General features: G+C 36.7%; 1 protein-coding gene across 28 annotated transcripts in view; it reads right to left on the reverse strand.

Annotated features, from left to right (window-relative positions):
- Window positions 1–27,071, reverse strand: part of ERC2 (ELKS/RAB6-interacting/CAST family member 2) — a 439,127-nt gene that overhangs the window by 281,474 nt on the left and 130,582 nt on the right. For all 28 annotated transcript variants that reach the window (XM_065074542.1, XM_065074533.1, XM_065074531.1 and 25 more), the window contains one exon: window positions 20,990–21,157. In XM_065074542.1, coding sequence (XP_064930614.1) covers window positions 20,990–21,157 — 168 coding nt within the window. The remainder of the gene's footprint in view (window positions 1–20,989; window positions 21,158–27,071) is intronic.

Genomic DNA, 27,071 nt, shown 5'->3' on the forward strand with positions numbered 1-27,071 from the left:
CATTATAAATGTTCTGTCTCACATGGTCTTTTTCAGAAACATCTCAGTATATCCTAGAACATGACACCAGCTTTGGTAGTGACCTAGATATATCTACACGTTTCAACATCTCCTTTCGTTTATGTGTGTGTATGCATACATGCATAATTTCTAATGAAACACTGAGAAAAAACTTAATTAATTTTGCTCTACCATAACCGTAAAAGTATTACTACCTGAAAGCTCAATATAGAAAGGTAGAGCTTTTGGAAAGCGTTATAGATTTTTAGCCAGAAATTTTTACCAAATGATGTATGGTTATTAAATATCAAGCTAAAGTATTTTAAAATTAACAGGCTTCATAGCAGCTACATGAAGTTTTGGCCTATGGGGCAAGAAGGGGAAAGCTATGGCTCCATAGCTTTCCACCAACAGTCACTATATGACCTAAATACATTTTTCAGTTTAAGCAGGATTTCAGTTAACGAAATTATTTCACTGAAGGCCAACTTGTGCTTCACCAGTTTGACACCGCAGAACTGTCTCTTGATTTGAAAGGAACTAGTCCCAAATGTGTTTCACCACTCAGTACTACTAGATTTCACTTTGGTTTTCTTCCTTTTAAGTAGGCAAACAGGCAAGCATTAATTATAAGTATTTCTTCACAAGTCAAAATACATATTCATTTAGATTCCAAAAATGAAAATAAATGTTAGGTTGAAAAATTATATTAAAATATCCAATGCTTTAAAATAAAATGGGGCTTTGTTGTTTTGTTGTTTGCAACTAAATATATTTATTGAAGTGTGAGATTTGCACTAATCTTTGGCTTTACCAAGGAAATTGGAAATAGCTTGCTCTAATCTTATAATGACATGACACAATACTCTTGGATTTCATAAGCAGTTCCAATACCTACCAAAACGCTTGATTATTTCTCAATAGAATAAAGCTTCTTACCTACAGCTGTTTATGTTCTTAAAATATTTCCAGAGTGACTTTCTGTTACTACCTTCCAAATTTACATCTTCCAAATTGGAGTAATACAGCAGCATTGTACTTATTTTAGATTACAACATAACCCGCAGTTCAACAATAACTTTTAGCTTTATATTATTTCATTATTTCGCCCCACAAGACTTTCTTAAACTTCAGAGATTTCAAGTGGCCCAAAGAATATGACCAGCTCAGTCCCACACTGTGAATATGACAGCAGATTACTAAAGCAGAGACAGTAAAGGTATTTGTAAAGCTGTCGATAAATTTTATGTAACCCTTTAGGTTACATAAAACAACATTTCCCACCTGAGGAGAAAGCAGTCTCCAAATCAATGGGTCGGTAAGGTTTTCGCAAATTGTCACAAAGACAATTATAATCTGTCTAAATAGTTTTTACCTCAAACTTCCTTCAGGACCACAGTTCAAAGTGGCAAAGTGCAGCTGCACAGTGACTGTCACAAAGGAGCTAATGAAGCAAATGCTGCTTCAAACATCAGCTCTCACATTAACCTGATGACAAGAGCAATAGAGTAGTGGCATGAGCCAGTAATCATCCTGTTGCTACCTTCCCAACTCACGTAATCCACGCAGGAAAGAATATAATCCTTCAGAATTTTGTTCTACTTGACAAGCATAAAAAAAAACAGAAGAAAGACATAAGACCTTAATAAGAAACCAGAAAATAAAAGGGAAAACAGAGTATCTTTCCTGAGGTCCACTTACATTGTTTCTTTACAAAATTACAGCATTTCTACACAACACTTTTTCTGCTTCTTCAAGCTCATTGAGCTTCTGCTGTTAGGATGACACATTTGATCAGATTAACATTGTGGTTTGAAAATGGTTGTTCATTATTCTTATAGCAAAGACTTTTTTTTTTAGGCACTATACTTACATAATTGACAACCACCTGGTTGTGCCCATTTTATCCATCTTCCCTTTTGCTTTGTCTGAAAGTGCTAATCTTTACAGGCAAACTTACTTGTCTCTTAAAAAGTAGCAAGTGTTTTGGGCCAGAAGCACATTAATTCATGCAGTGCTTAAGCAAAATAAGGCTTCAAATTCTAATTTGTATCTTTAGAAATATTGCATTATAAAATACTACATCACTTTATGAATGAAATTGAAGCAGCTGTGACATGGAATTTGTCTCAGTGAAATCTATTCATCTCTATTTTTCATCACATTTTGTTGGGTAATATTAATGCCTTGTTTATTGTAGTAATGTATATAATGCCATTTTAAAACAATTCTTTATAAATAGGTCAAATAAAACAAAACAATAACTTACCTATGACATACCTTCCTCTCTACTTACAAAATGCTACTATTAGCCAGTATTAACACTGCCAACCAAGAAGTTATGGGTAAACTATACCCTGTGGATTTACGCTGTCCTTTGTAATATGCACTGACATGTTAAGTAAACCAAGTGTACCATTTCATAGAGAACAAATGTCAAGTCTTGGGATGACATACTAAGTACAACTAATTTTGTTAGGCAAGGCTCTGTGTAAAGACAGTTGTGAAAGGCCACATGAGAATCTGATCTCTGCCTTGCTCAGTGGCTAGAATAAATTATCTTCAAAAACTGAATACTGTGAATTCGTCTCAAATTCTGAACTAGAGAAAAGCGCTTGCTTTGTTTGTGTTATTACTTCTGTTTGAGTACTACCCAAGATTTTATGAAAGCTGTTCACTCACATATTTATCTCAAATTTCTTGTTAACCTGCAAGAACTGTCACTAATATGCTAAACAAAGCATTAAAATGCATACTGCAAATTAAGCCACATAAAAGTTGATGGAAAAACAAATTGATATAACGGAGATGTATATTGTCCACACCTGGTATGAAATAATGCAGAAAAGGGAGCGCAACTCATTTTTGTTTATTCACAAGCAACAACTTAAGAAGTTAAATGTGTAAAATTACAATAGTGTCAACAGGACATAAGACACATTATCAACTGCATAAACGCTTCAAAAGAATATACAGTGCAGAGTGCACTACTGAACACTGAAGCTGTAATAGCAACCAAACAAAGAAAATACCAGACAAACAAAACTAAGAGTTTACACAGATGCTGATATCTGAAGATGGGAATTTTCAAGGAAATAAATGAAAAAAGAACAGGAGACAGAAAGGGAGAGGTATGAAAGCTATGAAGAAGTAACAAACATTGGCAGCAGCAAACACAAAACTAAAGGGCCATTATACTTTGATTTGATCAGAAGGGTCAACATTACACACCTAACAGTCATCAGGTCAAAAAAACATTTCTAAGGAAAATATGAGAAATTATGTATTCAGGCCTTACTGGGATTAAATTTAGTTCTACTTCAAGACATATACCACTTTTTCTATATGCACAAAACCAAAACCTACAGAGAATTAAAATTATTTCTAAGTCAATGTGAATATGTTTTTGAAAACCAAAGTCTGAAATATTTCAGCCATTTCCACCACTATGTCTTCAAATGCCTTTAGTGCAAAAAATTCACCTCAGCGTCTCTAAACAAGAGACACTCAAGTAAAGACTGCCCATAAATAAATAAATAAGAAAGAAAGAAAGATACATAAATTTCTAACAACTAAGTGGATTAAAAACTAGAAGATGGCAGTACCAGAAGGTGCTGTCTCATCAACAAGCTCTATAAACAAAATCTCAGCCCTTGAACCCCTCTTAGCTGTCACAGAAACATGTAGGTGTAGAGCTCTGTCACCTGTACAGGATTAATAATTGCTTTTATATTGTAACTTATTACAAGTGTTTTGTCAGGCTTGCTTACAACAAATCTCTGTCCTAAGGAACAAGTGATTTAGGAATACAGGGCTACTTTAAGATCTAGAAGACATTCTTGCTACTAAACAGTTTAGTTGTGTGTGTTCTCTGTCTATTCCTTCATTTGATAGTCCACTCAACACATTCACCACAGTATGGTAGTAAAGCTGCAAAGAACAAAAAGTTATGGTTAATGAAGACATGAAATTCACAATTCAAACATCTCAACGATGTTACACAGTAATTAAACTTTCCTAAAGTAGGCTGAGGAAAGCAAATATGTCAGTGGTAGAATCAAGAGATCTGCTCACATAATGTGCAAGTATCTCCCACGTCATTATATGTTCTATATGATTCAGTTTGTTAAATGTATGGAGTATCAACCAAGTATTAGCAAAACCTTAGGGAAAACAGTACAGAAGTATGAAGTATCATTACGGCATCTAAAAAAAAATCCTACAGAATTGGAAGTTTACCAATTTACTCTTAATTTGAGAGAGAAGGTATAAAGAAGGAAAGGAACATCAGCCTATCATCTCATGTACATGTAGAAACAACTGAGAGCATCCTATTGCATCAACAAATAGAAGCAAATGCAACTGAAATTGGGGATCAGAAGTAGTAAATATATTCTCTTTTCCTCCTTCTACCAAAACACGTGTGTTTGACTGGTTTACTGTGCAATCATTGGAGGAAATATTTCACCCATTTCTACTTACTGCGAGTTACTAAATTCCTTCCATAACACAGGATTCAAATGTATGGGTACAGGAAGGATTCAGAGGAATCAAGAAGCATTAAGAAGACATACATGCTGAGTTGTCATACAGAGAGGAGAAGAAAACTCTCCCAGGGCTGTTTAGGGAAGGGATCTGCCCTCCAGTCAGCTGATAGTTTCACAGGGCTATAAAAGCAGGTCGCTGGGCAAACTGAGCCAAGAGGGGAGAAGGCTGTCACACAGAAAGGAGCTCCTGGACTGAAAGCTTGGCTTCTGTTGCCAGACTCCAGCTGAGAACGAGCTGGAACTTAATGCTAAAATTAACCTTCAGCAGGAAGCTAGCCAAAAGAAGCCTGGGCTGATAATATCCACTTGTGTATCTGGAAATACTCAGTCTCTGTCTCCTTCTCTTCAGGGACCAATAAATTCTCTGAACAAAACAGCTTGACTCTTGGACTGTTCTAAGCAGGACTCACAGTCTTGTCAGACATCCATTGAAAAGTTTTTGCTCTCATTATATGTAGTTATTGTGACATAATTCAAAATGCAATCAGTATTTTCCAGACGGTAAATATAATAAAGCAAAATAAACTAACACATAATTCCAGTTACAACACACAAAGAGGTGGACATTCATTCTTTAAAAGCCAATGGTTCTTATAACAACTCTCTGTATATATTCATGGCCAGATTTTCAAGCTGGGTTGGTTGGGTATGAATTTCTATATCTCACAACATTTTACACATTACAGGATGATGACTGATTGCTGAACTTTTTTTGAAGTCCAGCCCAATTGCACATTGAGAGCACCTGGAAATATGACCTGTTTTACTTCTACAAGCTAACCACGAAAAATTATGCCTTTCTGCTCAATCCTACACTTCAGGTATTTGAAGATAACTGACAATTTGTTACTCATGCCCAGTTTTTTATTATTTGGTGTACCTGCATATTAAATAGGATGTTAGCTTATATAAGAATTTTTCAAGAAGATTTTGCATGGAAAACTGTTACACTATGTCGCATGCAAGCTAGAGAAGTACATATACCCTAATATACTCTAATTTAAACTCACATGTAGAAAAAGCTGCTTTGGTATACTTTTAATACAAATATTTTAAGATGAACAGTGATATACCTTTCAGTTTATATCTTGTCATTCCTATTATGTCTGTATCAATTGGGAAGACTTGGGGCCCTCTTCCCAGATTAAAAAATTACAGCATGTCTCATAAAAAAGTTAACAGATGGTGGGAAGACAGAGGCAGCAGATAAATTGTATAGACAGGTGTTGGGCACCAGGGAATACTGAAAAGAGAAGCTACAAATGAAGCAGGGTAAAAATAGGCACCTTAAGAGCTGCAGAAAGAGAGCAAGAGTCAGTTAGAAGTTAGACAGTAGTATGGGAAGTCTTTCAGAGCAATGAACACGGAGAAATCAATGTGCTGGATAAAACGAATGGGAAGCAGCATGAGGGACAGAGGGAGGAAAACAAAACAAAACTCACAACCAAAAAACACACCACATACAAACAAAAAACAACTCTAAGCAAACAGCACAGACATGTATGTTATATGCAACACAGATACATAAAGGGAATTCTATATAGAAATAGAAAATTAAGGTAAGTTTTAAAATAGGTGACCAATCTGTCCTGAAAGCAGAGAGCAGATTTAGGGTTTGGTATCCAAAGTATCAAAATAAAGGCACTAAAAAGCATATTACCTCAGTTTGAACAAAAATATTTAACTTTACAATATGTTATTAAATTCAGTGTCGTCACTGAAGTGCAATAGAGTCCTGATAAATTAATGAGAAGCATTCGTCAATGAAAACACAGCAGTAAAACAGAAACATCCATCAGTAAAATACAAAAAAGACTAGAAAAATAACAGAAGGAACGATTTACCATAACTTATTCTGAGTTATAATTTTACATACTTCAGAACATTATGAAGATAGGCAAACAGACAGAAATCCAGAGAAAGTTTTCTTTTCAATTACAGAAAAGAGCCACCATCTAAAGTTCTGAATGACAAGTAGTCATTAAAAACTGCACTTCACTTCAAAGTGAAAAGGTTGAGCAGGTTGTGGCTTAGGGAGGCTGGAAACCTGGCTTAATCCTTAGAGAAAACGTAATGTTTTCCTTCACTGTATGAATCTCTTTCAAATCCTGCTTGTGGGCAGCAGAACGCACTGTGATACTCTCAGATCCTTCCCAGGACTGTGGCCTGTGTTACACCTGGCATTGAACAACCTGCGGTAACTTAATTTCCTTTCCCATTCAAAGGCCATCCAGTCACTTATTATACCAGATCTATGTCTCAATCTGATTTCATGCTACTCATTTTCTAAATTTTACACTGTCCAAAATAATTTCTTCTCTTTCGTGATACTTATAACTAAGCTCCCTTAGTTTTAGCCACACACCTGTCCCTGTCAGGTGTCTAACTGTTCTTTTTGCCTCTTTCGCATTTACATCACTGTTGTGACAATGACATGTCTGAAATCCAGCATGGTTTTTCAACTGGGATGAGACAAAGACCATCTAGAGAGAGGTTATCATCTTTTGTGCTGTTACCCAAGTATTTCTGCAGACAGAAATATTGGCAACTTTTACTACCATATCCCATTACAAATATTCTTTTAAATTGATATTAATCAGTCCCTCCAGCTTCCTGGCTCTAAATTTCTTTTTCAGACTAGTCACCATTTCTTTTTCCCTGTCTGCATTTAATTTTTTTCCTAATTGAAATTCAGAAGAGTATTTTCTAAATGAAAACACTGAAGAAGGCCATATCTGAGAAAAAAAAATCTGCCTTCTCACTCCAAAGTCACCCTCATCTTAATCATAGTTACCTATTTATCTATTTTCATACTTCTTCAATCAACTTTGTTCAACATAGCCATTTTTTTTATTACCCGAAGGATGTTTCTACTTTTATCCTTGCTCTCTTGTATTAATTCATTCCATAATCACTCCAGAACTAGGGTTTATAATAAAATATTTCTAGCCTAGAAAGTGACTGCTCTACTGAGATATCATTTACATCTATGTGAACAATCCAGTTAAAAGAATTAACACCAAATTTAAACTGTATTATAATCTGGAGCCTCACACTTATTCTTGCCTATTTTTCACATACTTTAATTTCTGTACGTATGCATTGTAATACTTCCAGAATACCTGTTTTGTTTTTACACCACTATATAGCTCTATTGATGGCTTAAGATTATCATTTAAACCACTGGGTTGAGTGAAAGAAAATAATACCTTTATTTCCTTTCCTGCCAAGTTTAAAAAGTTATTTAACATGCTTTGTAAGGTTTGAATTTGAAACTCAATACATTTCTCATTTAAACAACTCCTATAGTTTTTATTTCAATTGAAAGCTCTAAAAGATTCAAGAGTCTAGACAAAAGCAAAATAAATGCACATTTAAACATCACACTGTTCTACAGGACAGTGTAACTCAGACCATATATAGTTAGGAGTACAGCAAATGTCTAACATTACTGCAGCATGCTACAATGCTACAGCTAATTTTGTTAGAAGACTGGCCAGAAATTACATTATAACAGTAATTATGTATCTCCTTATATTAATAGTTTCATAACATGCCTTTCACATAGAACTTGGTATAAAGACTTCAAAAGTACAGACAGGTAGTACACTTAAGATTAATGTAAGCCTTAGTAGGAAAATGTCCTCTTATTTTTTAATCTTTCACTGAATTTCCTTTATCGTGTATCTCCTCCTAAAAAACAGCAGGTTTTATTATACAGTAGATCTATGGGATTTGTTAATCAAGCTAGCCATCCTTATTCATTTGGCTTTCTTCATTTTTTTCCATTTATTGTAGAAGCCTTGATGAAACGATCCATGAAAAAACATCATTGTTCCTTTGGTCATTATAGGAAACTTTCTGTAATATCCTGAAGATGCATTTGGAAGTCATCTGCTATTGCAATACCAGTGAAATTGACCTCACACTATACTGAAACTAAAATCACACATCTTATATTTTTTTCTCTGATGTATATTTCTTTGGGGGTTTTATGCCAGGTATTAAAAAGTTTACCTTAAAGAATTACATAGGACACTGAGAAGTTTCAGCAACTGTCAGATGCAGTTGTCTCTCCATAGCATTAAGCCCTTGTAGCTCCACATTCACTTCTCTTAGTACCTGAACCATGTGCCCCTCTCCATGGTGGGGCTCGACAGTAGATAAAACCTTCAGAAGAGTGGTGGGTTAGGAGTTTTCAGTCAAGATCCCTTTGAAGTCCTTTAGAAATGATGGCTATATCAAAATACACTACACAGATTGACTGCTTTATCTCTGCAGTTCTGCAAGCACTAGAATTATTACAGAACTTAATTTTTGTCAGGTTCTCTCCATAAGAACACATGCTTAACTTGAACTGCAAAATTCTTTTCAAAAGTTGAGCACTGCTTAACAATGAAACTGCCATAGTCTGACAACGCTGCCATTTTTGGTGTCTCAGAAGATGATAGATATTATTAATGGTCTGGACTTTTAAAATGAGTCAGTGATGGCCAGCACAATGCTAAAAAACTGTCAGAAACAGTGTCCTCGTGTTGTGAAACCGCCGCCCCCCGCCCCGTTTTGGGCTGAAGCGGGGTGGCGGGGAGCAATGGAAGGAACTGGCCCAAGTCATGTAGCCATGAACTGACCAATAGGGGTATTCCATCCCATTCACGATCTCCTGCATATAAAAGCAGAGCACGTGGACTGGCTTGCTCTCTTTTTTTGCATCGGCCACTGGGCGCATCGGTCCATTTTCATCGGACGGCTTTCCTTCAGTCTGCTGTTCCTGCAGGCTGAGGTCTCGTGCTGTTTCCGGTTCAACTGTGGGATCCTGCTGGACTTCAGGACTCGTTTTACAATATTTGTTTCTGTGTTATTTTTCTCAGTGTTCATCTTCCTAGTCTTAGTAAACATTTTCAAGTTTCCCAATTCTCTTTTCCTTTACTTTTCTCTTTTCCTGTCCTCCCCAAATCCTAGTGAGAAGGAGGGGGGTGGGGGACTGAAGGGGGAAGGAGGAAAAAGGGTGAAGGGAAACCATCTGCCACGGTTTTGATTGTCTCACCACCATCAAACCACGACACACAGGGAAGAGCTTATTCCAGAACTAAGCAAATACAGAGATTTTTCTACTGCTCTACTCAGAGAATTTTTATTTTAGTATTAGTACAAAAAATAATCAGATATTCTGTAAAGAGAATATTAAAACTTAACCAAAACCAAGCAAATTGTCCTGTTCTGTTCCTGTGCTTTATTGTGGTTCAGGGTTTTTTTTACAGGTTTTGTAGCAGAATGCTTAAGCCGCAGAGATGGCCAGTGACTGCAGCACTGCCCATCCTCCCCTCACCTCAGGCCCCCTCCCAAAAAGCCAAAAATAGTAGCCCTTAATGAGAAAAAACATCCTGCAGCATGAATTGTAGCACAGGTCTCAATAAAAAGATATGTTTGACAGCACTGAACGCTGCTGTCGGCATTACAATACATCCAAAAAAGGAGAAATGCACCTGCCTTGCCAAGGGAAAGCATTTCACAAGGTATGAATTGGTTCATTTTGCTGCCCTGCCTGCAGCCAGCTGCCTGTGAGGTGGCTCTTCTTCCCCCTCCCCAGAATCAGAATGATTTATAGGGACTCGGGGAAGGTGTTGCAATCCAGATGTTTCAAGGCAGAGGCTGAATTTAATTACATTTTGTAAAAGGGCAGTACACAATAATTAGTAACAATGAAAGAGTGCTAACAGTGAAGATTCCTGAACATGTGAAATGTCATGCAAGAAATCATGTTTTGTAAATCTGACACAACTTACAAATCCATCTTACATGAATAGTTCACAGGGAGGATCTCTTTAGCAACTAAATTAGCAAACTGCTGTTTTCTATTACCTTCCTATGTAGTCTAGATTCTATACTTTGAAGTTCTTTACATTTGTTCAGCTGCTTACTATCACATCCACCTCCTGACGTGCAAAAATCTGAAACTCTCAAAAGCCATGGATTATTTTTTTAAAAAAAAACATTCAAGTCAAGCTATTTATGGCTCCCATGACAGCCACAACAAAAATCCAGACTTAGCATAGATTAAGATTTTGGATAGGCCACAGCAGGTATTCCTCTCAAATTTAAAATGTGCTTTTACATACTCTCAATCCTGTCTATCAACAAGCAGCTGCTTTAAGACAAATAGTTTACAAATTCATGTGGACCTTTAGCAGCTTCTCACCCTCACACAAGATCAGCAATAGGCACTACAGAAAACAGCTACAACAGAAGTTCCCATGGTGAACAGTCACTTCAGCATGGGGTTAAACACAGAACAATAAAGGACTGTGCCTGTCTCAGGACATGAATAGAGATTTCTCCTGTCAAATCAAGGCATCTCTTAGGCAGTAAATATAGTGGGCCTGATTTTTTTCCCAGATAAATAAGTGTTTGCACTGGCATAATTACCTTTAGTAAATTTACTGCAGATTTATTCCTAAATGAATGGCAAATAGGTCTAATATTTCCTTCATATATAAAAGATCACGCAATGTTATGCCATTTTTCTTTTTACTTTCCAAGATCTGCGTTACTCCATTCTCTCACTTTGATCTTCACACTGTGCCTGCCTAGGCGTTAAAAATTAAGGTCAGGTGTGCGAGGAGGAAGTGAATTAGATTCAGATTCCATTCTGAAGTTGGATTTATTCTACTCATATTCAAACACACCACTGCTGATTCTACCACTAAGAAATACATCCTACTTGGCAACAAGAAAATTATCAAAGCAATCTGACCAAATTGGCACCACTAGCTCTGGCTACGTCTGGTAACAATAATATGAAGGGAGAAGTATGAAGATAACAATTCTCATTTATTGTTACCATTAGACTTATCTGCATGCGTACTCTTAAGCCTTTGAACTTCATGCTTTCATAAAGCCAGTAAGAGCTCCACTCAAAGGTGAGGGGTGATGCTTTTCCAAAAGTGATAAAACATGCAGTTTATTAAGGTATTAGAGTCTCTAGTCACAGACTGCTCAGTCAGCCAGGCAGCAATGGAATACCACCAGGAAAGCATGACTGCCAACATGAAGGAGCTCTAGCAATGCATAAATTAAGGTGTTTGATTCTTCGCCAACAAAAGAGTAGAAATTTAATATACTACAAAACCGGTAAAAGCCAACTGCTAATGCATAGGCCTACTTTGCAAATTTATTAGGAAATGTTTCTTTTTATTTCCAGGTTTAACAAACTTGCATAGATATTAGGCCAAGCTGTGGACCAACTGTAACTGCCTGTCCTAGCAAGGAGATGAAGAAGGGCAGTGGGGTCTACTTTCTTATTTCAGGATGAGGTCAGGATGGTTTTTCACTTTAAGAAGTTATTCCGTCACTACATTGCTAAATACTTTATGCAGACTATGACAAAAACACTAATCTCTCAGTCAAACTAGGCTCAAAATTATACATAAAATGTGCCATTTCTGAAAAACTCATGATTTAAAACTGTCTGCTCATGGATTTTACTGCATATACAGGGTGTTTCAAAAAGATGGACCCAATTTCAAAGCAGTATATTTCACAATGGCAAAAAGTTACGACAACATGAAAATGTAGAAACATTTAATGATTTATCAAGCAGAAATCATGTGAAACTCTATGCCCTGCCCTTTCAAGTGGTAAGAGTTTTGTTCATAGGCAGTTTGTGGTTGAGAGATATAGTGATTTCAAATTGGCTCCATCTTTTTGAAACCCCCTTTAGTTAACAAGCTGATTAACATATTTTCCCAGGAAACATTTCATCAAACTGTGATTCACAATTTTCTAGTAATTCTTAGCTAAAATACACTAAAAATTACTAAAGATCATTAATAAAACCCTGGTAGCAACACATTTGAAGCCGTGCACTATAACTATGATACAGAATCATACAGATCATTTATTTAGGTTCAAAATGTATCATCATACTTTGCATACAGGCAATGTTAGTAAAATTTGAACTGCATCTGAGCCTTAGTTTTAATACACCAAATTCCGGTATAAATGGTGTATTAGTTCAAATGAAAACAAATAAATACTCACTTTTGTAAATAACATCCTCACTTTACCCAAGCAGGAAGTAATTACAGCTTTAAAATACTTCTGGCATTAACAAAAATCTGCCTAAACTAGTAGCATCAACAGTTGCTCCTGCTATACCTGTAGCAGTAAGTAGTACATATAACATCTCCAAATATACCAGTCTGACAGGATGCACAGTTCCAAGCTTCACAAAGGATTATGTTGAAGGTGACAACTTATGTTAAACATCTCTACCAATATTGGTGTAATCACAGTCATGCTGTTCAGCAAAACATGATATATAGAACAACCATTGCTTTAACTAAAAGTATTAGTTGGCAACATATTCCAAGCTTGCCACCATATATATACTGAAACTAGGTCTATGCTTTTAACATACATGTATTTAACCTGCTGCAGAATATGTATAAAATGGTAACTTAATCCAGCGGTCTAAATTTTGGACCCTGGCAGAGAGTACTTCCTATGCTCAGTTACAACACACACAGAGAAATGGCTGCTGATTCAGAGGCTGCTGCAGCATGTTCCTGTGAATGCACCTTTTCAATGCCTGTGATGGTCAGAAAAGGTGAGAAGCCACCCAAACTCCTCCCTCCCTGCCACTAAACAGTCACCTCCAGCAGGAGCTTGAAAGAGCTTTCAAGAAAAAGATTAGTGAGTAAATAAGACCTACAAGCCTTTGGGGTTTGTGCAAAACTTTGTTCCATGGGCTACTTTCTGAAGGATCTGTTTTGATCATTTAAATGAGTTGCCAAGGATTCAATGGTGAACAGCTGGCAGGTGTAACACCAGCTGAATCTGTCATGTTCAGCTGGGAAACTGGCTGCCACTCACAGGTGCAGTTCCAAGAGCAGTGAATTGCATGAACACACACTCTCCTCTCAGCGGCTGAATATGCCAAAAAAGGTCATGACAGCAGGATACCTCTCTGATGTACAATTATTCTCAGTCACATTTTTAACACTGTCCCTTATCATTTTTAATTCCAATCAGTAGAATTCTATTACATGTCTAAGAAGAGTATTTAACAGAAAAATATACTTCTCTTAAGCAAGCCTGATTGTCCCTCATTCTTTTTTGGATATATAAGTAGTCAGCCATTTCCCTAAATAATTCCTTTGTGTTCTTCTGGACCTCCCAAATACGACAACTTCTATTTTCTTTTTGCCCAGTCACACTATACATAATTTAGCTCTGCCACACTTCAAAAAAAAATTTCCTCCAACTCTACTGAAAAGAAAATATTACTCCTCACACAGCTTAAAATTCCCATTATGCAAGCTGGTGCATTCTCAGCATGAATAAAACTTAGGATCTTATTTAAAAGATAATTTTGTTAATTAGTTTTGACATTTCAGAGCCGAATGGCAGCTTCCTTCCTCGCCAACAGCACTGGTGTCACACTAGCAGTATGATACCCTTATGTATCTCATTAAGCTCAGTCCTACTTTGCACACTCCTTGTAAGAGCAACTCTGTGTGCTACACATAACCAGAGTATTGAAGTACCCAACCCTCTCAAAACTAGCACAACTTGAGCTGGAATAACTCACCTTATTTACACTTCAGGATTTATATTTAAAATTCTAAATACATGTGATCTACACATACACATTTACTATTTCCTAAAAAGTGATCTTTTTTAATCTCTCATTTATATATTGTACTACATCATATTTTAGATCTTACAGCTGATTGCTTCCTTTCTGTACATATGACTGCATTTAGAAAGTTAATGTATTCTTTAATAAGGTGTGTAGCAATAGTATCGTACTACTGTGCTAAAAATTACACAAACATAAACATATGACAGCATCTCTTCAGAGCACTATTTCTTATCTCAGCCTACTTCTTCAAATAACTAGCCCTCCTTTTTTACTTTCACTAACAATTTATCACCCTATAGCTCTCAAATGAATTAAATTCTATATTTTAAATCCTCAGTTTTCCATTGAGGGCATACAAAGGCACCCAAATAATTATTTTTAACTTTTAGAATTTAAAAATACAATTAAGATTTTCAAACATGCAAACAAACAGGTTTCCTTGTTACCTCTTCAGAGATGTATATTACTTGTACCTGAACCAGACTAGTTTGACTAGCTGCAGTTTGATGCTGTTTCTTAAAAAACTGCATAGATGTTGCTTTTTGTAATATTTTCTGACAAGTAAGTGAAGGCCATCTGAAAGAACAGATGCTTCTCCCATCCTACGGGAAGAATAATTACTGTAAACTAAGACATGCTTGCAGTTTCAGCTACTTATACTGAAACCCAGTGATGCTTCTGAATTACTCCAAACATCTCCAGCCATTCCATGAATTCATCAGCCGCTGATGAAAAAGAGGAGATCTGCTTAGACATTATTATTGTGAGCAGATCTCCAAACAACTGTAACACCCAGACAGGTGCAGTCAGTGTTTCTTCACTTACTTGAGGGTCTATGATTTACAATATACTTGATAGTCAAAATTTACCATGTTTACAGAACTGGTATCAGATAAAACAGTTTTTAGATTTTGTAATCTCATGAAGCTTAATTTGAGGAATTCAGTGGTTTTCTCCTATGAAGTGTTACTTTCAAATAAGTCAATAAGTAGAAACATGGAATCCAACTACTCTTTTGAAGTGTTGGCTTGAACAAAAGCAGCAGTAGCAAGCAAGTCATCAGAAGCAGGGGGAAGAACAAAACCCTGGGCTTCTAGCTTCAGTGGGTAGCAAATTCATTGGAAAAGACAGTAGATTCAAGGTGCAAGGACTTACCTAAACTCATAGCTATAGTTTTAGGCTGGGTGATCATTCAGATTGGCTTCACTAAGTGAACCTACATTAAGTCACATTTTTCCAGTGACATTTATAACCTGTAAAAAACTTAGAAGTGTAGTGTGTTACAATGAATGGAAAAAAAAAGATAATCAAAAGGCAATGATCATTGCCTCTGATCTTTATGACATTGTTCTCAACATCTCAGTGTATGGGCTACGTGAATCCCAACAGCTGCACTGGCTAGACTTCAGTTTTTTCTGTATTTATTCAGGCAGTCTTGATGTGTACGCCATGCAAAGTTTAAGGGTCTCAAGGCTGCATTTTATTGTGAAGACTTATTGAGGATTATTTTTTGGATAATATATTGGGATCAATAACACTACCACCTGGGATGAACAACTGGCTATATTTAGTTCAATCTCACTTTCAGAATGCCTTATCTGAATAACAGAACATGATCTGGCAAAGTCGCAAGCATCAGCAGCCAGCAAAGTACAACTTTCTAATACTCAGTACACTCAACACTGTATCCTTAAAGGGGGAATATATTAGAATAAACATTTCTAAATGTAACACACAAGTCAGTAGCCACCACAGCAGCTTTGAAACACCAAAACTTTTGTGTTACACCAGAATGACTACCTAATTTTTTTTAACACTGGTAATCTGCAGTTAGAACATTGGTCTGTTTCACAGAACAACTAATTAGTTCAGAAGTTGTTGTCTCACTCCAGAAATACAATAGAACTCTGGTTGGGTAATTGCAAAACCGCAGTTCACATAACAGCCTATTCACAGTGTTCTGATAGAATGCGACAAGTTAGTTATAATGTCCTTCATCATGCCGCCATCACACCTCTACAGGGTTTATGAAAATGTACTCACAACTGATTAAACCACAAAAAAAAAACAACAAACAACAAACCCTCAGAGGCATCTGCTCTCAGCAATGTGCTTACACTTTCTACTCGTTAACTTCAAACAAAAGAAGTTGGTTTCTTAGGTCTTCATGGACCATCCTGGATTAAGAAGTTTCAATTTCAGCAGTGTTCTCAGCCAGAATACCTGCATCAAGCAATAATACTGATGCAAATTTCTAAGCACAAGAGTAGGGTTCATTTGGTTACACTAGCATACTCCAAATCTGACCATATGTAAATGTCTTCTTTTTTAGAAGACAGCAAACAGTAAAGCATACAATTAATTGTACAACACATTTTAATTTAACATGAACTGGACAATAATACCTAATGTGCATGCTACAGGCACTCCAAGTACAGATTCCAATTATTACTTGGGAGCTAAGACTTTATGACATTTCCTACAAATGCTAATTAGCTGGTAGGTTAGGGCCCTCAGTCATGTAGCACTTCATCAATCACAAAGCTTAAACTATTAAAGATGGAAACTGTAACATTTTACATTAAAAGTTATGTTGCAAGTCAAAGTAGAATATTACATTAGTCCCCTTTACACGGTGTTCTTTTATAATAAATAGTCTCCACAAAAGAATTTCCACAAGCTGTTGTCCTAATATGATCCAGGTCTACATACTCTACACTTTCCTTGTCTCAACAGCTACTGAGACTCATACTTCAGAGTATGTAATTGTTTTTCAATATATTTACAGATTCCTGAAGGACAAAACACACCAAGCATAGCCACTGTATGAAAGAGAAAGCTTCTAAGCAAAACGGGACACGAAAGAATCATCATGCAGTTCAGCACTTCTGCTGTTCAGCCTAAAACTCAGTCATATTCATAGAACTTGCACGTTCTGGTAAGAAATACATAAAGATTTCTGAGGCCTGCCCCTTTGCATGCTAAACTGACAGATATGAGGTGCAAGACTAGCTTTGCCAGGTTAAACAAGGCTATTAAAACAGCATACCCAACTTTACTGGCACTAAAATGGAACAGTGGTGCCAACAATTCTAGAAGAAAGAAATATTAAGTAATATTGCACCTCTGACATTGACATAAGTTTATTATTACTCCATGCCAATCTACCTTGATCCAAATCCTCTAAATGCATGCTATTTCACTGCTGGGCCTCCCTTAAGCCTGCAAATTACACCGAACAGTGTAGTGGTTTTTCAGTTTGGTCAAAAATTACACCAAAACCACTGCATGGAAGGACAATGCATCATTAGCTCACTGTGTAGGCCATTCCTTTTTTTCTGCAACGTGTTCCCTGACGTGTGTTCCTATGCCACCCTGTGGGACTCACCACAGCTGTTTTGTTGCCAATGTTTTTGTTTCTCTCACACCTTTGGTAGGGAGCACTCAACACAATCCATCCCGTCCTCCAAGTGTAACAAGTACCCAGAAAGAAGAAGAAACAATTCCAATTTTGACAGGGAGCTTTCCTTGTTTTGTTTTGGTCTCCTTCATACTTTTCAACATGGCAGATAACAGTAAAGTACACAAGAGATATTTAGAATTAAAAATTGCATCTTTAAGTTCCATACTCCTTCCTACTCAGTTTCAGGTTATTACTGACATAAATACTTTTAAGCACTATATACAAAGTCTTCCTTCTTCAATTACTTGTATACAATCATTAAAACAAATGTTATTTTAGGCTGAGTGAAGCACTTCAGGTTGAGTGAAGAGAGATGTAGCCACCTATCTTGCATAACAAATGAAGGCACTAAAATAACTGGTTATTCACAAGTCCTTATTTCAAAAGTAAATAAAAATACATGAACATAAAATTTTGCCCTGCACAGAAATAAGAAAACAGAGACAAGCATTATAACATTACAGTCAGAATCGGATGTCAAGAGAGAACTTAGGAAGAAGAACTAGAAGCAATTCCTTCACTTTCAGAATGGTTTGCACTAGAGTAAGATGGCAGCCACGACAATGCCCTGAAAGAAGGTCTGTAGAGGCAGGACAAGCCACCAGAGGGGCCAGTAACTGCTCCACCTCTGAAGTGTCATATGGAAGGGTCCACTGAATTCTCCACATGTATGCACACAATGAGGACAACAAGCAAATGTCTGGCTGCCATCCTTTGAAGCAAAAACAGTATTGGAAGAAGTGGCCAAAAGGTCAGAAGGAAAAGATGAGCAAAAACTTAAAGAACACAAGAGGCATGTGCACTCCCATCAAGGACTAAAGGATAAAGGCATAATTAGGTTTGAGTAAAGGATATAAGTACTGCAATCAATATGTATTAAATACTTTTCTGTCAAAATTTAGTCTTATATATGGTTTCTATTGGAATGGTATGTTGACAAAACTGCAAAGAAAAGAGGTATAATACATCAATCTTTTCCTTAAAGCACAGCATCCATTACTAAGCTATCTGAAAATCCCTGAAAATTGACTGTTCAAAAATATTACAATAAGACTACTACAGCACTAGGAATTAGTCCAACATATTTCTGAACTAACACGTGACTGAATGAACCATCTACCTATGGTCAAAATGAGCTGTGCTGTCTTTGCCTCTGACATAACATAAAGAAGTTGCATTCATTCTATGAAGTATGAATACCCTGGGACACATAACCTCATGTAATGCCAGGAAAGCTTCTTGAAAAAGAAAAAATAACAACAACAAAACAGTAGACAGACACTGAACATCTTCCCTTCTAACATGCAAGTATTGTGGTCCAGAGATGAGACTGCATCTGCTGCCAAGGATGCGGGATGCTCAAGGAGGCTAACCATGAGAATTCATGATCTAATAAGCACTGCCAAACTGAACACCTGGATTAACTAGGCAATAGATTTTTTTTTCCCAGAAGAATTTAAAGGCCTAGACATACAGAATTTTCTACCCAGAATCATACACCAAACACATGAAAAGTAAACAGTGAAAGCATCCTTTCTACTATCATACTCTAGATTTATTCAAATAACAGGGGTGAGTAGAGCAGGAGGACATTTCAATCAAATTTTTCTCTAGTCAGATTGTCTGTGAGTGAATTTATCTCCAAACATTTTGGAACGAGGCACAAGTAGGATAATGATCCAAAGCTGAAAATGTGACCTAAGAATAATTTTAAAAATTTCTTTGCCAAATATTATATTATTTTCCTATAAACATCCACATATTAAGATAATGCAGTTATTAAAAATGCTTCTGAGAAACAAATCTATGCATAACCTTTACATCATGTAAACGAACTGTTTTTCCCTTTTTTTAATAATCACCATAATTCATTCTTCCCTAAGGATTTAGCCCATAGCAGAAAATCTGAACTTCAGAAGTCCACTGATGAAGCATATTTACCAGAATAAAAACCTAAAAAAATTCAGGTGCAATTTCCAGTTTTAAAGAATCAGTTTAGTACTACCTCTGATTTTGCACCTAGTATTTAGCAGGCTTTTTTTATCACATTGTATACTGGAGCTCAAGAGGCTAAAATGTGTGTTTACTCTAATTTAGTGAAGTGGTAATGCAGCTTGAGTGTGACTATTTTCATTAAGAAGCAGGTGTAAAAGAAGCAAGACCATCTGCAAGCCCTAATAGTCATGATGTATTTAAACCAGAAAAACACACAATGCTGCATATGTCTGAGCACATAGCTATGACAGATAGTGCTGACAGCTCTGTGATAACTTACATTCATCATACAATTTTGATCACTGAATCCACATTCCTCCCTCTGATCCATTTCCTCAAGAGCTGAATACAAGACCAACTGTAAATTGTGGGTTAGTTTGGGGTTTTTCTTAGAATGCAAACCATAAGAAAAGTTGCATTCTTTTATTTAAAATTCTCAAGTAATGTCCAAAACTAATTTGCATCTAGTACAGGATAAAAGGCATGAAGTTTGCTCTCTTCACATCATCAGCATTGCTAACAAGGCAAATATTCAGAAATAAGATTAAAGGGGATGAGGACCTATATTCCAGTTTTCATGGACCTTATTTCCTGGGCCTGAAAACTCATTTTCTGGATAATAAGGAGTTGGCTTTTCAAAGACTGTATTTAACCAATTGCAGACAGAAGCAAAGACAGATCATGCGAACCCTATATGATTCCTGGAGGAAAACCACAGTAACACAAACTACCTATAATAGTAATAGAGACTAAGGAGCAGACATGGCTGTAGAAGGAGAAGAGAAGTAATAGTAAAATTTATTAGATGTCAGGAACCTTTTCTCCATTCATCTGTATGCTCACAAGTGCATCTACATGCAATAAAGAGCGTCACACAGAGAACACACCTGCTAGAATGAATATTTTTCTGAATGTGAGAAAAAGGATATGGGAAATAAACACTCTACTACTGTCTGCAGAACCCTTGCAGAACTGCCTTTCCAGGCAATTCCCTGAAAAGAGTGATAATCAGTATTAGTAAGGATAACAGAATCCCTCATGTTGAGGAATAAGAGGTTTTGTCAGAATTTTTAGAACTTTTATTTAACTCAAATAATTTTGTGGAAACTGCAGTACCTAATATTGTTGTGATATAATGCAATTAAGATATTATACTACAGAAACAATTCCATGGAAAATGGTAACATACTTTATATTAAAGAACTACTTGACTATTATAGACTCATTCCTTGCACTTTTTAAAAATATCTTAGAAGTAATACACTATAAGAAATACATATATTTCCTTTAAATGTGCCTCAAAAGTTTTACAACATACCCTTTCATCAGCAACCTTACCTTTTTTTGAAGGACATTAATTTTTCTTTCTTTTACTTCCAACATGTCTTTCATATCTCGAATTTCTCCAGCCAGGGTTCCTTTCTCTTCTGTGAGGTCTTGAAGTTGTTTTGTTTTTTTATTCAGAAAGGTTTCTTTTTCTTCCAATCGTAACCGCAAGGCATCAACCTATAGTGAGTACATAAAACATATTTAGGTTTTAGTAAAGACTATTAGCACACTCTCAAATGAAGAGATTCTTTTACTTGTTAAAATGTAATAAGAAATGAAAGCACATTTAGCACCAAAGCATGAGTAGAAAAAGTAGAATAGGCAAAACATGAAATAGCATTAAAACAGTCCTAACTTGACATATGCATAAGAGACTTGGAAAAAAAAAATCATCTTGACTTATTAAATACATAAGTCATTGAAAATAGTGTTCTGCATCCTGTATTCAATTTGCCCATTAAAGTCACATAGTGGACAGATACTACAGTCATTACACAGGTTTGGGCACAGATTAACAAAGACATGGCAAATAGGGAAATTATAAGGTTCTTCACTTTTCCTCCAGTGTAAATTGCATAAGTCTCTTAAGAAAAGGGCCTTACTGTGCTTTTCTGTAGCAAGCACAAATCCCTCTCAACTAAAATAACGGCTATTCCAAGGATTTTCCTAAGCAGAAATGTCTTAATGAAGAACCTCACCAAATTGCATTACATAATTCTTTTTTTCCTTTAGGAATCCTAAAAAAGGCATTCTAACCGCCCAGAAGGTCTATGTAGCCATGATTTTCACATTTCTTGCTGTATAAATGCTCAAGCATGCAATTTTATTGTTCTCTTAACACAATTCAAACCGTTCACAAATTATGGTCAGGTGAATACTTACTGGTGGTCTGGAAAAAATCTGTAGATCACTTGATACTGGTTACTATTTGTATACAGTTGTTTCTATAAGCAGTTCTACTGCTAATTGCAATTAAAACCTTAGGTACTCATAAAAGCATTTGGAAACACGGTGGAAAAATAGCTGACTCCATTACAAGAGAAGGGGAGGGAGAACAGCAGCCACCTTCAAGGACAGCAGAACCCATAAGAGGCTATTTTTGATGCCGTTTTCTTCTGCAGCTTTGAAACCACAGGGTGTTCACATTAAGCAGACTAACATAGGCTTGTTTTGGCTGCAAGGTACACCAGTGAGAAGACAAGGTTTGGATTGAAAATATATGATGTGGCAATCTAGCATAATTGTCTGTCTAAAAGACACCTGCAGGAAGTCAGGCAAGTGAGAAATTTTAGATTCACAAATCCAGATTGCAAACATACAAATGTCAGAAAATAAAGAACAAGGGTTTAAAGTTTATATTACCTAGAAATTCATAATGTTTATTCATAATTAAAAGCTAGATGGAAGTAACTGAAAGGGTACAAATGTTAGTTCAGCTTGTTTAAGTTCTGCAACTGGAATAGTCAGAAAGAGTCACATGTATTAAGCATTTTTCCCTAGCTAATCAGAATATTAGCAAACTACAAAACAATCAGCAAATCCAATTTATTTTTATTCTGAGTTTTGTAATGCTAAAGTTATCCAAAGCAGAAGTCTTTGCAATGCCATTTTTAAACTTCGTTTGGGACCAATTTAGATGATCTATTGGATCTCCACATGCATGTTCTTCCTGCTCTTAAAATGCCTCATTGCTTTTCTACACACGGGGGGGAAAAATATATACATATATATATATATTCTACTGAATTTACTTTATTTTTAAGACTTTTTTTACAATATTAAAGTAACAGGATCTCACAGTTTGAAAGCACTGCACAGCGTAAGATCCAAAGATTGCTCTTTAAGTTAGAAAACAAGAAATAGTAGCAGCAAACTTTCAGACCTCTTTTAATAAACATAAAAGACCTCATCTGAAACTCATTACCACATCATCTTCATACTTAATCACTTATTTGCTTCATGCCTGAAAGCAATCCCTTAAGTCAAATCACAAAAATCTCTGTTGGGCCCTTAAGCTGCAGCTGAGCAGCTGGTCATAACATCACAGGGGGAGCTCCAAAAGAGGTTCTCTTCAGTCAGGCCCTGCAAGTCTCAACTTCCAACTGCAACTAGGCAGAAGCTTAATGCTTGAAGCCAAAGGGAGCTGTAGGTGATTAACTCACTGATAAAGCACTGGTCTAGTTCCCTAGGGACTGGGATAACACAGTAGCTTACACAATGCTGTTCTTCTCGGCTGAACTAGACAGTTTCCACGTAAATTCTCTACCCATACAGTCCCACCCTTAGGTCCAGGGAGACAATTCTCACTCTTCTTCACAAATTTCTTCCCACACGCCCTGTCATCATGGTTCACTAGATTCAACTCAGGAACAGGGATATTAGGCATTGGAAGCTGGGAGCACAAGGAGGGTTGAGAGGAAGAGTAGATGGCTCTGAAGTCCGAGTCCGAGTGACAACCTGTGTGGGAAAGGGGAGCAGAGCCCTGTCCACTCCAGTTTCTCAGCCCCCAATCCTGTCTTCACACAGCTCTTAATTAAAGAGCACCACATGACTGAACCTTTTTGCGTTTCCTTTCACCACTAGCCAGCTCATAACATGACTAACATATTATTTCTATTCCCTAAACAAAGGAACAAATTCAACCTGGAGGGATGAAAGCAGATGGTTTTCTTTCACACCACAAAGAAACACACACAGAACTCTGCAGCAGAGCTGCAATCTCATCTTTACCCTCACTGGTCAGCATTCAGGCCAGCCATATGAACACCTTTAAGTTAGCACAAGGATTATAACTTAAACTGTGCCACAGCACACCAGGCACCCAGAATGTCAACGTCTGGACAGATCCTGAATTCAGAAACAAATTGTTTTCCTGTTAATGCCATAAATAGATTACACCACATGCCTTCTCATAAACAGTTGACACCTTTCATCAGTTCCTTCAGATCCATGGTAACTTTTTAACAGTTACTAATGAACACTCATTTTTGAGGTGAATTGCATTTGCACGCGGACTTTAAGATCTGAATATATTTAGATGTAACTGTTATAACTTTTGACAAGAACCCCAGTTCCCACAAGAGATTGTTCTTAATATTACACAATCTACCTTGGTCTTCATTTTGATCCTCAGTAGCTTCAAATAAAAACTTAGAAGCGTGATTGAAGTGCTGTTTCTATTAAACTGAGAAAAACATATTGAAAGATTTGAAACAGCCAAAGAATGTAAATCCCAGCAACTCTACTGCACACAAGGACAGTGCAGGCTTTGGGAAGGAAGGAGTACAGCAAGTCCAACCACAGCCTTAGGCAGCAGATCCTCTGTTCCAGTCCCAGCACCTCCTACCTCCACTTCTCCCCCTCCTGCAAAGAGCGGTTCTGGCTGCTCCAGAGCCAGAGAGTCCACTCTTGTTGCAAACAGAGAGATAGAGGACAGGTTTACACCACGCATTCTCTGTCAGGGACTCAGACGCTTCCATAACATTCCATAACATCACCTCCAAGCCATAACAAATCCAATGGCATACTTAGGAGGTTAAACTGTGCTATTTCCCAGCCTTTTCCCAAAGAAAACGTTCAACTGTTCTAGCTAGAATCTGAGTTTCACAGAATTACAACAAAACTCCTCCTTAACGGAATTTCACCTTCCTGGTGAAACAGAAATCTTTCTCAAATATGATGAGACCATAGTGACCTGGGTTACTAACATAGCATTTCTCGTGATTCAATCAGATCACGGAGATTCAAACTAACCTTTTGCAAACCATACATTTTCCTACTCTTTTTTAAGACAATACTTAATTTAATGCTCCTTCTTTTTTTCCCTTTCGTGCAGATATATTTCAACCATTACGTATTATGATTAAAACCAAGTCCATATGAGACATCAGACTAAAACTTTTAAGATGAGAAAAGGATAACATTCATAACACAACACAGTTTTCAATCTGTGTCATCCTTTTCTCCTTGCAAGTACAGAAAACAGAACTATTCCTAGTCTTCCTGCCCAGAAGTTATTTTTGTGGAGCTCAAGTTAGATTGTGTCCTGACATCAATGCTGGGGAGAAAAACAAACAAACAAACAAACAAACAACAAAAACAACCACCACACAACCATACCACACCGCCAAATAAATCTGTTTTCTCAGTGGTCAAATATCTTAAGACTGATACAGCAGAGCACTTGAATTCAAAAATCGACCTACACAATGAAGCGCAGGTAGAATGAATAGGTACATCACACATAGCAGGGAGCCATTCTGAAATCACTGCTCTCCATGAGTTTTGGAGAGGCAGAACTCAGAGCCAGTGCCAGTCTTGGGGGGGTGAAAAGGCAACTCATACTGTGTGTGGTCTTAGGCACACGGATTTGCTTTCTGTTCACAAGAACGCGATGGAGCTCTACAAGAACATTGGTTATGTCATTTTCTCCTTTCCTAAATTCTTCTTTCTGCCTCCAGTACTCATGAACCAAGACTTATATTTCTCATAATGTGAAATAAAACTACACCTCAGCATGAACTGCATGCAACCTTTTACTATAAGCTATCTGTTTGGTGCTAAGCATGTATGACATCATTTCATAAGTCAAATATGAACTTTCAGATAGTGTAAAACCAAAAAGCTGGTACATGAGTTCCGCAACTTATTGAAGACAAGAAGCAAAATATACTACTTCATTTCTGGCCAGGATGTATTTGCCAATGTCAGAAATTATCTCTTCCCTGAAAATGGTAATGTGAAATCACATCTCCCAAAAATAATGAAACTATGAAGTATTCTAATTGGAGCATGACAGCACACTGTGAGAGATGTCTGCCATTTTTTCACTCTTCCCTTTTATGTCTATGGCATTTTAAACATAATATGAAAGGAAATTAAATATGGGTCATTTTACAGCATCAGATATATATTTTTACATTTGAAAGGATAAAGATTTCTGGTATACAAAAACTCTCTCTTTGGCTTTTCACTCAACACTATGTAATTTTAAGAATCTTTGACTTATTTTTCCCAAGCTTTGGCAGTACGTTTACTTGGCAATCTGAAGACCATCATTTTCCAGAAAAATAAAGCAAAACCAGATCTGATAGTAACACATAAAGCATTTCAAAGACCTCTGTCCAAATAAATTGCTTTTTAATTTTCTCTGAGTTCTTTTTCCTCAGCAGCTACTTATTTCAACTATATTTATTACAATAAACTATGTCACTTGCTCTGGAAATACACAACACACTGCAAAAACTTCAGAGCTGGGTTATGCTTTAGAAAGAGCAGAAAATTCGTGTAAGTGGCAAAAATTGCCAAATTCGAAGTCAAACTTCATTAATCTTCATGTCATCACCCGCCACTCAAGACCAGCTCCAGTAGTGACGTCTATTTCTTGAAGTTCCTTACTGTTAACTGTTTAGCTTCTATGCCATATTATATACATCATTAATGAAAGTGTTTTTAGTGTTATGGAGCTCCATGAGGAAGTAAAACATGAAGAAGCACTACTGTGTTTCACTGTTAAAAATTATTTATTTTACCAGCATAAATAAATATATTTAAAGCAAAGGTTTGTCTGTATTTTTTAAACTAAATCTGAATTTACTAGAGAAGCATTAAATGCTCTGCAGTAACTGGGGTAACAGAGAAGGCAAACTGTAACCTATTGTCCATCTCACCCCTAATCCCACCTCTGGTTCAGCACACACTGCGGTCAGTATTTGCCACTGTGTGCCGCTGTGTCCAAGACTCAGTCTTCAGCCCTTCTGTACTATCATTCTCTCCCCTCCTGATGATCACTACAGGCTCCACAGGGCTGTCGACACTTTTCGGTGCTACTATTTACTCTCTTAGTGTATTACGCGGACACCTTTTGGGAAACCACTTCAGTTAACCAAAACACAAACTTCTTTTAAAGATCTTAGTGCCTGTACTTATACATCTTTATGTATCTAGGGAAATGTAGTACACCAAGTTTTAATTACGAAAACCAGTTTAAGCCAAAAAAAAAAAAAAAAAGAGCTGTCACTTCAATTTTCTATACAAAAGTACTGAGTTGTGAGTACAGAGAACATATCCTCACATGGGCCTTTTTGCAAAT

This window comes from Columba livia, chromosome 10, assembly GCF_036013475.1.
Source record: "Columba livia isolate bColLiv1 breed racing homer chromosome 10, bColLiv1.pat.W.v2, whole genome shotgun sequence".
Taxonomy (NCBI): Eukaryota; Metazoa; Chordata; class Aves; order Columbiformes; family Columbidae; genus Columba; species Columba livia.